The sequence below is a fragment of the Entelurus aequoreus genome, linkage group LG02 (genome assembly GCF_033978785.1).
Source record: "Entelurus aequoreus isolate RoL-2023_Sb linkage group LG02, RoL_Eaeq_v1.1, whole genome shotgun sequence".
Classification (NCBI taxonomy): domain Eukaryota; kingdom Metazoa; phylum Chordata; class Actinopteri; order Syngnathiformes; family Syngnathidae; genus Entelurus; species Entelurus aequoreus.
The window spans coordinates 2,843,728-2,857,619 of NC_084732.1; the positions used below are offsets into that span (position 1 = coordinate 2,843,728).

The 13,892-nt window shown below is 40.3% G+C and overlaps 1 protein-coding gene across 1 annotated transcript in view; it reads left to right on the plus strand.

Moving 5' to 3' along the window:
* The window catches only part of LOC133665297 (zinc finger protein 536-like), a 235,562-nt gene that overhangs the window by 192,485 nt on the left and 29,185 nt on the right, over positions 1–13,892 (plus strand). The window contains exons 3-4 of the mRNA XM_062070558.1: positions 11,274–13,525; positions 13,688–13,858. Coding sequence (XP_061926542.1) covers positions 11,275–13,525; positions 13,688–13,858 — 2,422 coding nt within the window. The 5' untranslated portion in view covers position 11,274. The remainder of the gene's footprint in view (positions 1–11,273; positions 13,526–13,687; positions 13,859–13,892) is intronic.

Below are 13,892 nucleotides of genomic sequence, written 5' to 3' on the forward strand. Positions count from 1 at the left end.
TGTAATATTGCAATATTTTCTTGTTACTTTTTTATGTCAAAGTAGTACTTTTTAATGCAAAATGATGACATTTGTCATATAAAATTGGGACGTTTAGCACAATATTGCCAATTTTTTTTTGTTGTTCTTGTAAAATGGTGACATTTTTTTAGTAAAATTATGACTTTTGTCATTATTTTGCCGAGTAAAATTTTGATTATTATTATAATATTGCCCAAATTTTAAAGTGTATTACTTTTTAGTGCAAAATGGTGACATTTGTCATACACAATTCTGACTTTTATCACAATTTTGCCATTTTTTTTGTTGTTCTTGTAAAATAGTGAAATTTTTTTAGTAAAATTCCGATTGTTATTACAATATTGCCCAAATTTTTAAGTTTTCTTATAAAATTGTGACTTTTGTCGTGTAAAATTATGACTCTCTTCATAAAATTGCCAAAATGTTAGCTTTTATTGTGAAATTGCGACTGCTATTGAGTAAAATTCCAATTTTTATCATAACATTGCACAAATGTTCCGTGTTCCTTGTAAAATGTTGACTTGCGTCGAGTAAAATGACGACTTTTATTATAACACTGCCAAAATTTTAAGTTTTTCTTGTGAAATTGTGACCTTTAATAGAGAATGTCTCATTTGCACCCCTGGTGGTGACATCTATCAAAATGAGGGTGGTCCCAAAAAGGAGGGATTTTTCAAAAGGACTGTGTGTCACTTTTAAAAGTGCTCCCCCTCTGGTCAACATATGAAATAACAAGTGTGTGTAAAAATTTGAAGTGCTCCCCTTCTGGCCAACATATGTAATTAGAAGTGTGTGTGTAAGAAATTGAAATGTGCCCCCTTTGGCCACAATTAATAAAACAAATAATATAAATATGTATATAGAGACATACTGTAATAACTTGAAGTAAATAATGAAGATTAAAAACCAATTAGAAGTAAAAAAAATTCCAAAAAATAAAAACATTCACTAAAAGCTTATCTTTTTCTCACAATGTGTCAACTTTTTTCTTATAAAATTGGGAACAATTTCTCATATTCTTTCTGTTTCTGTAATATTGCGATATTTTCTTGTGAAATTATGACTTTTTGTAAAATTATTACTTTTTGATGCAAAATGGTGACATTTGTCATATAAAATTGTGACTTTTATCACAATATTGCCATTTTTTTTGGTTGTTCTTGTAAAATGGTGACAATTTTTTTAGTAAAATGATGACTTTTGCCGAGTAAAATTACGACTTTTTTCATAAAATTGCCAAAATTTTAAGCTTTTCTTGTGAAATTGCGACTGCTATTGAGTAAAATCCCAACTTTTATCAAAACATTGCACAAATGTTCCGTTTTCCTTGTAAAATGTTGACTTGCGTCGAGTAAAATGACGACTTTTATTATGACACTGCCAAAATTTTAAGTTTTTCTTGTGAAATTGTGACCTTTAATAGAGAATGTCTCATTTGCACCCCTGGTGGTGACATCTATCAAAATGAGGGTGGTCCCAAAAAGGAGGGATTTTTCAAATGGACTGTGTGTCCCTTTTAAAAGTGCTCCCCCTCTGGTCAACATATGAAATAACAAGTGTGTGTAAAAATTTGAAGTGCTCCCCTTCTGGCCAACATATGTAATTAGAAGTGTGTGTGTAAGAAATTGAAATGCGCCCCCTTTGGCCACAATTAATAAAACAAATAATATAAATATGTATATAGAGACATACTGTAATAACTTGAAGTAAATAATGAAGATTAAAAACCGATTAGAAGTAAAAAATTCCAAAAAATAAAAACATTCACTAAAAGCTTATCTTTTTCTCACAATGTGTCAACTTTTTTCTTATAAAACTGGGAACAATTTCTCATATCCTTTCTGTTTCTGTAATATTGCGATATTTCCTTGTGAAATTATGACTTTATGTAAAATTATTACTTTTTGATGCAAAATGGTGACATTTGTCATATAAAATTGTGACTTTTATCACAATATTGCCATTTTTTTTTGGTTGTTCTTGTAAAATGGTGACATTTTTTTTAGTAAAATGATGACTTTTGCCGAGTAAAATTACGAGTCTTTTCATAAAATTGCCAAAATTTTAAGCTTTTCTTGTGAAATTGCGACTGCTATTGAGTAAAATTCCAACTTTTATCATGACATTGCACAAATGTTCCGTTTTCCTTGTAAAATGTTGACTTGCCTCGAGTAAAATGACGACTTTTATTATAACACTGCCAAAATTTTAAGTTTTTCTTGTGAAATTGTGACCTTTTTCTTGTGAAATTCCAACTCATTTTTCACAACAAGCTTTTTTTTTATATTTGCATAGTATGTATATATTATTCATGTTGTAAATACACATCTTTATATATCTAGAAAGGGCGGTCCTAAAGAGGTAGGCATTTTTCGGAGGTCTCGAGAAGGCAGCAAATACAAGTGTGTGTGTGTGTGTGTGTGTGTGTGTGTGTGTGTGTGTGTGTGTGTGTGTGTGTGTGTGTGTGTGTGTGTGTGTGTGTGTGTGTGTGTGTGTGTGTGTGTGTGTGTGTGTGTGTGTGTGTGTGTGTGTGTGTGTGTGTGAGAAAGTGCAGAAGGAAGTGTGTTTTTGTTGTTGTTTTTTTTGTTGGTTTTTAACGAGCAGCGGTTTCCGCGGCCGTCAGCAACTGATGAGCTCGTGCACGCCGGACAGAGTGCACTTCCTGTCCGCAAGAGTCACGTGCACGAGGGGGCGGGGGGGGGGGTCTTGGGTGCCCCTGTCTGGCCTGAGAGTCGTTGATTCGCGCGGGGGTGAGTTGCTAAACATGCGCCGTGTCTTTTAGAGGACATTCGCATATTGAATTGTTGTCTGAGGGAGTGTGTGTGTGTGAGTGTGTGTGTGTGTGTGTGTGTGTGAGCAGAGGGGAGGGGGGTGTCACATAAGAAATGTCCTTTTTAATCAGGAGGAAAAATATAAAATGACTCGGGAGCAAGGCGCGCATATGAATGCAGCTCATTTGCATATGCTCGTCAGCCAGGATACGTTTATAAAACACACACACACGCACACACACACACGCGCACACAAAGTGGATTCGTCAGTTCATTTCACATTATTCCATTGTCTATGTGCCTTTGTTGTATGTTAAAGATAAAGGCGGGAATCAAATTGGAGAAAAGGGCACGGCTGCTATCTCCTCAAATGAGCAACAGCTCATCAGCCGAGTTTAAATCACAGATTTTGATTCCAAAAGGCGGCCGTGTGCGTCATTCAAATCACTCCTTGTACAATGTGAGCACGCCCGCTGATGGAGGCTGCCTGTCACAGGCGCGCACTCTTTTAAACCTTTAAAAATATATATATATATATATATATTTTCTGCTCCTTGCTCTTCAGTAACGTGATGAAAAATGATAACATTCTTGCAGTAAACACACACCTGCAACTGTCAGCATTTAGTGAACAAAGGACAAGAATTGCCTTCATCTTTTCTTTTCTGGCAGTCTTTTGGACCTTTTAATATTCAAACAAAATTGAAAAAAATTAATTAAAATGCTTTTTTTTTTTTTTTTTTTTTTTTTTTTGCACATTTTCAATTTTTTTTTATTTTTTATAATTCTGCTAACCAGCCTAAAAAAGACTTATTGCTTTAAGTGCTTTTTATTTATTTATTATTTTGTTTTTAAATTAGCACAGTACATATTAATCAATGGTTCGACACGAATATGCTGGAATTAGCAACCATAAATGCAGCTGGGATAGGCTCCAGCACCCCCGCCCACCCCACGACCCCAAAAGGGACAGCGGTAGAAAATGGATGGACGTCCTTGGAGGCACCTACTAAAGAAAAAAAATAATAAAACACAACAAAGGGGACATGATTGATGTGTGTGGTATTTAAGTACTGCTAATATGCGTAGTAGCCAATTAATTATTCAAATATTTTTTTTTAAGATGGCCAAAATGCTGTAATTATCACAAGTATTTTTTAAATCTATATTAAAATTGCGATTCATTATTATGTTAGGTAAGACATAGTGTTTGTAATTTGTCATGGAGTTGTTTAATACAGTGGTACTCAAACTGTTTCCACCGAGTACCACCATAAAGACCAACATTAGCAGACATTCAGACATTATTCAGTCTGTCGTGTCCGAATCTGACATATAATTAAATTCCTTCCTCTTTTGTGCTCCCCCTTACAGTTCTTCCCACTCCTACTGTGTTTTGTATTGCATATAAGTGTATTCCTGTTGTACTCGTGTCCCAGTGTAGATGCCATTCGCAGAAGTGTACTTACAACAATTTTAAGGTGCAAAGTCGTATTCAGTCTGTTGTGTCCTAATCTAACATGCAATTAGAGTCCTTCTTCTTTTGTGCTCCCCCTTACAGTTCTTCCCACTCCTACTGTGTTTTGTATTTCATGTAGTTGTCTTCCTGTTGTACTCATGTCCCAGTGTACTTGCCATCCGCAGAGGTGTACTTATAACAATTTTAAGGTGCAGTGTCTTATTCAGTGTGTTGTGTCCTAATCTGACATGTAATTATGATTCATTCGTCTTTTGTGCTCCCCCTTACAGTTTTTCCCCACTCCTACTGTGTTTTGTATTTCATATGTTGTACTCATGTCCCGGTGTACTTGCCATCCGCAGAGGTGTGCTTATACAAATTTGAAGGTGCTGTGTCTTATTCAGTCTGTTGTGTCCTAATCTGACGTATAATTAGATTACTTCCTTTTTTGTGCTCCCCCTTACAGTTTTTCCCACTCCTAATGTGTTATGTATTTCATATAGGTGTCTTCCTGTTCTACTCAGGTCCCGGTCTACTTGCCATCCGCTGATGTGTACTTAAAACAATTTTAAGGTGTCTTATTCAGTCTGCTGTGTCCTAATCTGACATGTAATATTACTCGTTCCTCTTTTATGCTCCCCCTTACAGTTCTTCCCACTCATACTGTGTTTTGTATTTCATATGAGTGTCTTCCTGTTGTACTCATGTCCCGGTGTACTTGCCATCCGCTGAGGTGTACATAATAATTTCAAGGTGTTTTATTCAGTCCGTTGTCTCCTAATCTGACATGTAATATGAATCTATCCTCGGTTGTGCTCCCCCTTACAGTTCTTCCCACTCCTACTGCGTTTTGTAGTTCATATGGGTTTCTTCCTGTTGTACTCACGTCCCGGTGTACTTGCCATCCGCTGAGGTGTACATAACAATGTCAAGGTGTTTTATTCAGTCTGTTGTCTCCTGATCTGACATGTAATATGAATCTATCCTCGGTTGTGCTCCCCCTTACAGTTCTTCCCACTCCTACCGTGTTTTGTATTTCATATGGGTTTCTTCCTGTTGTACTCACGTCCCGGTGTACTTGCCATCCACTGAGGTGTACATAATAATTTCAAGGTGTTTTATTCAGTCTGTTGTCTCCTGATCTGACATGTAATATGAATCTATCCTCGGTTGTGCTCCACCTTACAGTTCTTCCCACTCCTACTGTGTTTTGTAGTTCATATGGGTTTCTTCCTGTTGTACTCACGTCCCGGTGTACTTGCCATCCGCTGAGGTGTAAATAACAATTTCAAGGTGTTTTATTCAGTCTGTTGTCTCCTGATCTGACATGTAATATGAATCTATCCTCGGTTGTGCTCACCCTTACAGTTCTTCCCACTCCTACTGCGTTTTGTAGTTCATATGGGTTTCTTCCTGTTGTACTCACGTTCCGGTGTACTTGCCATCCGCTGAGGTGTACATAACAATGTCAAGGTGTTTTATTCAGTCTGTTGTCTCCTGATCTGACATGTAATATGAATCTATCCTCGGTTGTGCTCCCCCTTACAGTTCTTCCCACTCCTACTGCGTTTTGTAGTTCATATGGGTTTCTTCCTGTTGTACTCACGTCCCGGTGTACTTGCCATCCACAGAGGTGTACTTATAACAATTTTGTAGACAAATTATACTATTTCTAATCGTCAGAACACCACATAACATGAAATAATTGACAAGCACTACGCTACGGGGTCGTACTGTGCTAACATACAAGAAGCGTTAACACAAAGAGAGAGGTGCATCATGGGAAATCCCAGTCAATCCAGGCTGTGGCGGCACGGGGAAGTGATGATTCATGGCAATTTGAAGAATAAAAGCTAACATAAGCTGGCGCGGCGGGGGTGGGGGCTTTACGGGAGAATTCCGAGGGCAGCCCGCAAGCGTCCTTAAACATTCCTTAAAGCGAGTGGGATTCATGTTTGCAGATAAGAATGCGGCGCGGCCGGCGTGTTGGAGGGCAGACGGAACAGTGCTCTCTTATGTCCAACAAGCTCCCACTGAGCGCTCGCTCGCTGAAACCGAGCTCAGCACAAACCACAATGTGGATTCCTCCTGACAGCGCGTAGGCCCGCGCTCGTGCGTCGTGCGCACGTTTCCGCCGCCTCCTCGCGCCCTCAAAGGCTGTTCCCTTCTTCTTCTTTTTTTTTTTTTTTTGATGATTGTGCTTCGTGCAGCGTCGCCGCCACTGTTACCAGGCAGCGCGCTAATCAGCTTAATGAGACATTATACAATATTTTGTCGAGCAAAGCAAAAAAGTGCGCTTATTGTTTGGGCGGCTTTGACCCCGGCAGCAGCCAGGGGGAAGTGTGCGCCGACATGTTTATACCTCTCCATCTGGAGCGCAGATGGATGTGCGCTTAAAGCCCTTTCGCACGTTTTAATGCCGCCCGGCCAGGGGAAGACGCGGCGAAGGGAAAAAACCGGTCCGATCCACATCAAACCTTAATGCGACTTCATAGAAGGAGCGGATAAGCCTGTTGTGTTTGCGGCAGCCAGCACTCGGTTTTAAGTGCTATTGTTAACATGCTAATTGTAGTCTTACGCTGGCGTCCCCACAATGCCGTCGCCGCGTTTCATTAGGGCGTGTAATTGGCGCAATTCTGATAGGATGGGCACAAGTAGCCTAATTAGGCGTCGCTCGCCGTGTTTACACACTAATTATTAGGTCCAAAACCCTGATTTATTTCTGGAGGGAAAAAGTCCTGCCACAGCGTTTCTACATTCTGTCCGTCTATCCAATAAATACGACGCTGGCCTCTCATTGGTCAGCTTATTAGGTACACAATCCAATGATGTCCAAGACAGGACAGTAACAAAAGTCTTGCCGTGGCAGAAATAATAATGCTCAGTTTCTTAACCCTGTTGTAATGCATTGTTTTCACCACTGGTGGCAGTAATGACAATATCAAACACACAGAAGAAGTGTGGCGCTAAAGTCATAGAGAAATTTATTAAGCGCAAAAAAATATGACTAAATTGGTGAATCTATTTTTCATTTGCACTTATATTTTATTGACATTTTATTTAAGAAACTTAGAAATTATTTATTTTAGCACAACATAGTTGAACATTTTTGTATTTTTTTTTCATTCGTTTTTGAGTCAATATCAGGGGTGTCAAACTCATTTGATCTATTCCCATGTGGGCCGAACAGGTACTATCATGGCATGATAACTTAAAAATACAACTATGACAACTTTTAATAATTTTTCCACCACTGGTGGCAGTAATGACAATATCAAACAAACAGAAGAAGTGTGGCGCTAAAGTCATAGAGAAATGTATTAAGCGCAAAAAAATATGACTAAATTGGTGAAGCTATATTTTCATTTGCACTTATATTTTATTGACATTTTATTTAAGAAACTTAGAAATTATTTATTTTAGCACAACATAGTTGAACATTTTTGTATTTTTTTTTCATTCGTTTTTGAGTCAATATCAGGGGTGTCAAACTCATTTGATCTATTCCCACGTGGGCCGAACGTGGGCATGATAACTTAAAAATACAACTATGACAACTTTTAATAATTGTTCCACCACTGGTGGCAGTAATGACAATATCAAACACACAGAAGAAGTGTGGCGCTAAAGTCATAGAGAAATTTATTAAGCGCAAAAAAATATGACTAAATTGGTGAAGCTATATTTTCATTTGCACTTATATTTTATTGACAGTTTATTTAAGAAACTTAGAAATTATTTATTTTAGCACAACATAGTTGAACATTTTTGTAATTTTTTTTTCATTCGTTTTTGAGTCAATATCAGGGGTGTCAAACTCATTTGATCTATTCCCACGTGGGCCGAACAGGTTAAATCATAGCATGATAACTTAAAAATACAACTATGACTTTTAATAATTGTTCCACCACTGGTGGCAGTAAAGACAATATCAAACACACAGAAGAAGTGTGGCGCTAAAGTCATAGAGAAATGTATTAAGCGCAAAAAAATATGACTAAATTGGTGAAGCTATATTTTCATTTGCACTTATATTTTATTGACAGTTTGTTTAAGAAACTTAGAAATGATTCATTTTAGCACAACATATTTGAACATTTTTGTATTTTTTTTTTCATTCCTTTTTGAGTCAATATCAGGGGTGTCAAACTCATTTTATCTATTCCCACGTGGGCCGAACAGGTTAAATCATAGCATGATAACTTAAAAAAACAACTATGACAACTTTTAATAATTGTTCCACCACTGGTGGCAGTAATGACAATATCAAACACACAGAAGAAGTGTGGCGCTAAAGTCATAGAGAAATGTATTAAGCGCAAAAAAATATGACTAAATTGGTGAAGCTATATTTTCATTTGCACTTATATTTTATTGACAGTTTATTTAAGAAAGTTAGAAATGATTTATTTTAGCACAACATAGTTGAACATTTTTGTATTTTTTTTTTCATTCCTTTTTGAGTCAATATCAGGGGTGTCAAACTCATTTGATCTATTCCCACGTGGGCCGAACAGGTAAAATCATAGCATGATAACTTAAAAATACAACTACGACAACTTTTAATAATTGTTCCACCACTGGTGGCAGTAAAGACAATATCAAACACACAGAAGAAGTGTGGCGCTAAAGTCATAGAGAAATTTCTTAAGCGCCAAAAAATATGACTAAATTGGTGAAGCTATATTTTCATTTGCACTCAAATTTTATTGACAGTTTATTTAAGAAACTTAGAAATTATTTATTTTAGCACAACATAGTGCTAAAATAATTAAATGTTTTTTTCACAAATGTTTTTGAGTCAAAATCAGGGGTGCCAAACTCATTTTATCTATTCCCACGTGGGCCGAACAGGTACTATCATGACATGATAACTTAAAAATACAACTACGACAACTTTTAATAATTTTTCCACCACTGGTGGCAGTAATGACAATACCAAACAGAAGAAGTGTGGCGCTAAAGTCATAGAGAAGCTTCTTAAGCGCAAAAAAATATGACTAAATTGGTGACGCTATATTTTCATTTGCACTTCAATTTTATTGACAGTTTATTTAAGAAACTTAGATTTTTTTTTATTTTAGCACAACATAGTTGAACATTTTTGTAATTTTTCTTAAATTCGTTTTCGAGTCAAAATCAGGGGTGTCAAACTAATTTTAGCTCAGGGGCCGCATGGTTAAATCATGACATGATAACTTAAAAATACAACTACGACAACTTTTAATATTTTTTCCACCACTAGTGGCAGTAATGACAACATCAAATAGAATAAGTGTGGCTCTAAAGTCATAGAGAAATTTATTAAGCGCAAAAAAATACGACTAAATTGGTGAAGCTATATTTTCATTTGCACTTATATTTTATTGACAGTTTATTTAAGAAACTTAGAAATTATTTATTTTAACACAACATAGTTGAACATTTTTGTATTTTTTTTTCATTCCTTTTTGAGTCAATATCAGGGGTGTCAAACTCATTTGATCTATTCCCACGTGGGCCGAACAGGTAAAATCGTAGCATGATAACTTAAAAATACAACTACGACAACTTTTAATAATTTTTCCACCACTGGTGGCAGTAAAGACAATATCAAACACACAGAAGAAGTGTGGCGCTAAAGTCATGGAGAAGTTTCTTAAGCGCCAAAAAATATGACTAAATTGGTGAAGCTATATTTTCATTTGCGCTTCAATTGTATTTACAGTTTATTTAAGAAACTTAGGAATTATTTATTTTAGCACAACATAGTTGAACATTTTTGTAATTTTTTTTTCATTCGTTTTTGAGTCAATATCAGGAGTGCCAAACTAATTTTAGCTCAGGGGCCGCATGGAGGAAAATCTATTCCCACGTGGGCCGAACAGGTAAAATCATGGCATGATAACTTAAAAATACAACTACGACAACTTTTAATAATTTTTCCACCACTGGTTCCAGTATTAACGATATCAAACAGAAGAAGTGTGGCACTAAAGTCATTGAGAAGTTTCTTAAGCGCAAAAAAATATGACTAAATTGGTGAAGCTATATATTCATTTGCACTCAAATTTTATTGACAGCTTATTTAAGAAACTAATCATGATTATTATTATTTAATACTACTTCCGTTAGAAATTATTTCAGCACAACATAGTTTTAATAATAATGTAAAAAAATGTTTATCCGTTTTTGAGTCAATATCAGAGGTGTCTAAGTAATTTTAGCTCAGGGGCCGCATGGAGGAAAAATCATTGCATTATAACTTAAAAATACAACAAACAGAAGAAGTGTGACACTAAGGTCATAGAGAAGTGTTTTAAGCGCAAAAAAAAAGACTAAATTGGTGAAGCTATATTTTCCTTTGTACTTAAATTTTATTGACAGTTTTTTTAAGAAACAAATCATGATTATTATTATTCATTGCTACTTTGATTATAAATTATTAATTTTAACACTATAGAGTTTGTTAAAAATGTTTATGTTTTTATTTTTTTTCATCCGTTTTCATGTCTATTTCTGGGGTGTCCAACTCATTTCAGCTCAGGGGCCGCATGGAGGAAAATCTAGTTGACAATTCTGAGGAAAAAAATTGGTGCAGTTTCAAAAACACCATGAAGAACACAATGAACTTAGACTCGGTCTCAATGTATATACAAACAATTAAACGTTAAGTCACAGCCTGTCTAGAATTGAACAAAAAACAAAATAAAGCATAAATAAAATTCATAGGGAAGTTTCTTAAGCGCAAAAAAATATGACTAAATTGATATAGCTATATTTTAATTTCCAATTTAATTTTATTGACAGTTTATTTAAGAAAGAAAATCATGATTATTATTATTTATTATTGCTTTAGTTAGAAAATATTCATTTCAGCACAACATAGTTTGTTACAATTTTAATAATAATGTAACTTCGGTCGTCAACAGTTTTTGAAAACATTGAAGATTACCATTGAAGGTTTTTTGTCATTTATTCACCTGTTCAGAATGTTTCCTCCGTACTTTAGCACCTTCTTCTTCTTCTTGTGTGTGCGGCAGGATGGAGGACTCGAGCTTGTGCCTTGGTATGTCGTCAGCGGTGCCCGACACCGAAGCCCACCTGAGCAGCGCGGTGCTGAACGGCCGCTACCCAATCAGTCAGAAGCTTCACCAGCTCACCGCCCAGTTGGGCCACGCCTTCCCCGACCTTCACCGCCCGCAGCAGATACCCGAGGAGAAGGCGGCCACACCGTTGGACGAGAAGAGCCACCACGCCGCCCTCGCCAGTCAGCCAATCAGCAGTCAGATGGCGCTCTTAGCCAATCAGCTCAACCGCGACATGGACGCCGGAGCGTTGAGCGGCTTGAACGGGCGTGTGGACCTGCAGCAGTTCCTCAACGGCCAGAACCTGGGCATCATGTCGCAGATGAATGATATTGAAGATGACGCCCGCAAGAACAGGAAGTACCCCTGCCCACTATGCGGCAAACGCTTCCGCTTCAACAGCATCCTGTCACTGCACATGCGCACGCACACGGGCGAGAAGCCCTTCAAGTGTCCCTATTGCGACCACCGAGCGGCTCAGAAGGGCAACTTAAAGATTCACCTACGCACCCACAAGCTGGGCAACCTGGGCAAAGGTCGTGGCCGGGTCCGTGAAGAGAACAGGCTGCTCCATGAGCTGGAAGAGCGAGCCATCCTGAGGGACAAGCAGATGAGAGGGAGCGCCAGCCTCCTCCAAAACCCCCAGACCCCACACCTGAGTCTCAACAACAGCAGCGCCAACACCCTCCAGCCGCCGCTGGGCTCGGCCTGTGGCCTCCCGCCGCCATCGGGCCTCATCACTCCAGAAACCGTAGCCCAGCCGTCGTCTTCCCCCAAGCCGACCGCCGCCCAGGACGAGCAGTCCCTCAACCCGGCCACAGGGTTCCGCTGCACGTTCTGCAAAGGGAAGTTCAAGAAACGCGAGGAGCTGGACCGCCACATCCGCATCCTCCACAAGCCGTACAAATGTACGCTGTGCGAGTTTGCCGCCTCCCATGAAGAAGATCTGATCAGTCACGTGGAGAAGGCCCACATAACTGCAGAGACCACGCAGGGTCAGGGTGCTGGTGGAGCCGGCGGCACACAGGTGGCCACAGAATTCCGCTGCGACGTGTGCGGCCAGGTGTTCAGCCAGGCCTGGTTCCTCAAGGGTCACATGCGCAAGCATAAGGACTCCTTTGAGCACTGCTGCCAAATATGTGGGCGCCGCTTTAAAGAACCTTGGTTCCTCAAGAATCACATGAAGGTCCATCTCAACAAGCTGGCCATCAAGAGCAAGCCGCCACAGCCCAGCGAGCAGGACATGGTGTCCATTAACAGCATGAGCAGCCTGGCTCAGGAAGCCCACGCTAGCCTTTATTCCCGCTACATCTCCTGTCTCCAGGGAGGCTTCCTTTCCCCGGACAAACAGGGCTTGAGCGAGCAGCATCAAATGTTGGCCAAAGCCGGGATCGCCATGAAGGAAAAGGAAATGCTTGGGAAGCTACTGGGACCAATGGCGGCGGGTATCGGTCACGGGTTGGGCGAGAACGAGAAGCGTTCCCTCCTGGGTTGCCTCAACCTCGTTCCGCCCCTCAAGTCGAGCTGCATGGAACGCCTGCAGGCCGCCGCCAAGGTGGCAGAGATGGATTCCCTCAACAGCTACCAAGCTTGGCAGATCATGGCTCGTGGCATGGCTATGGACCGGGCTTTCATGCCCAAGGAGCCGCAGCAACACACGACGCCGGGGCAGGAAAACGACATGAACGGCGCCATGGCGTCCTACTCCAAGGAGAAACAAGACTATGCCCTCATGGCTTCAACCGATGGCTCTAAGAAGCAGTTCTCTGAAGCCTTGCAGGGCTCCAAGGCCGCCAGCGCCGCCATGATATCCATGAAGGACGACGCTAGAGGCTTCGACTTGATGCCTCACCACATCGGTTCAGACACCCCCACCTTGGGAAACCCCAACATGGACTATGGCCTCTCAAACCTGAAGGACAAGCCCTCCGAATGCCCCGACTGCGGCCGGGTTTTCAGAACCTACCACCAGATGGTCGTCCACTCTCGCGTCCACGGCAAGGACCGGAGAAACACGGAGGAGGCGCTCCAGCAACAGAGCGTGGACGAACGCCGCGGCTCGGCCAGCGACCCCGAGTCCCAGTCCATCAGCCGCTCCACCACGCCGGGCTCCTCCAACGTGACGGAGGAGAGCGGGGCCGGAGGCGGCCACTCGCAGACGGGAAGCGTCCAGGACGACAGCCCGCATCCTTCGTCTCCTTCTTCAGGTAAGAAGCAAAACTTTACAGAATGTCCCCGGTGTTTTTCCCGCCGGCTAACTCGCGGTTGCTGGAAAAACAACCCGTCTTGGCCGGGGATTGAACTGGGGAGGGCCTTCTGTGTGGGAACCACCAATGCTCCCCCAGTTAATCCTTCATTTATTGTCTAAGGCGGATTCCGAAGTACGTGTAAGCGCAACAATGTGAAGACGGGAGTGAAGAACAACAAAGTGAAGTCACAGCTGCACATTCCTCAAGCCCTTCACACGCGGCGGCGTCCGATGAAGCCGTCAGCGGGCGTGTTTCAGCCGTTTAAGTGCACGTTTATGGGGATTAAGCAAGGCTCGTTGCTAATGATTACACAAGTTTTTAAGGT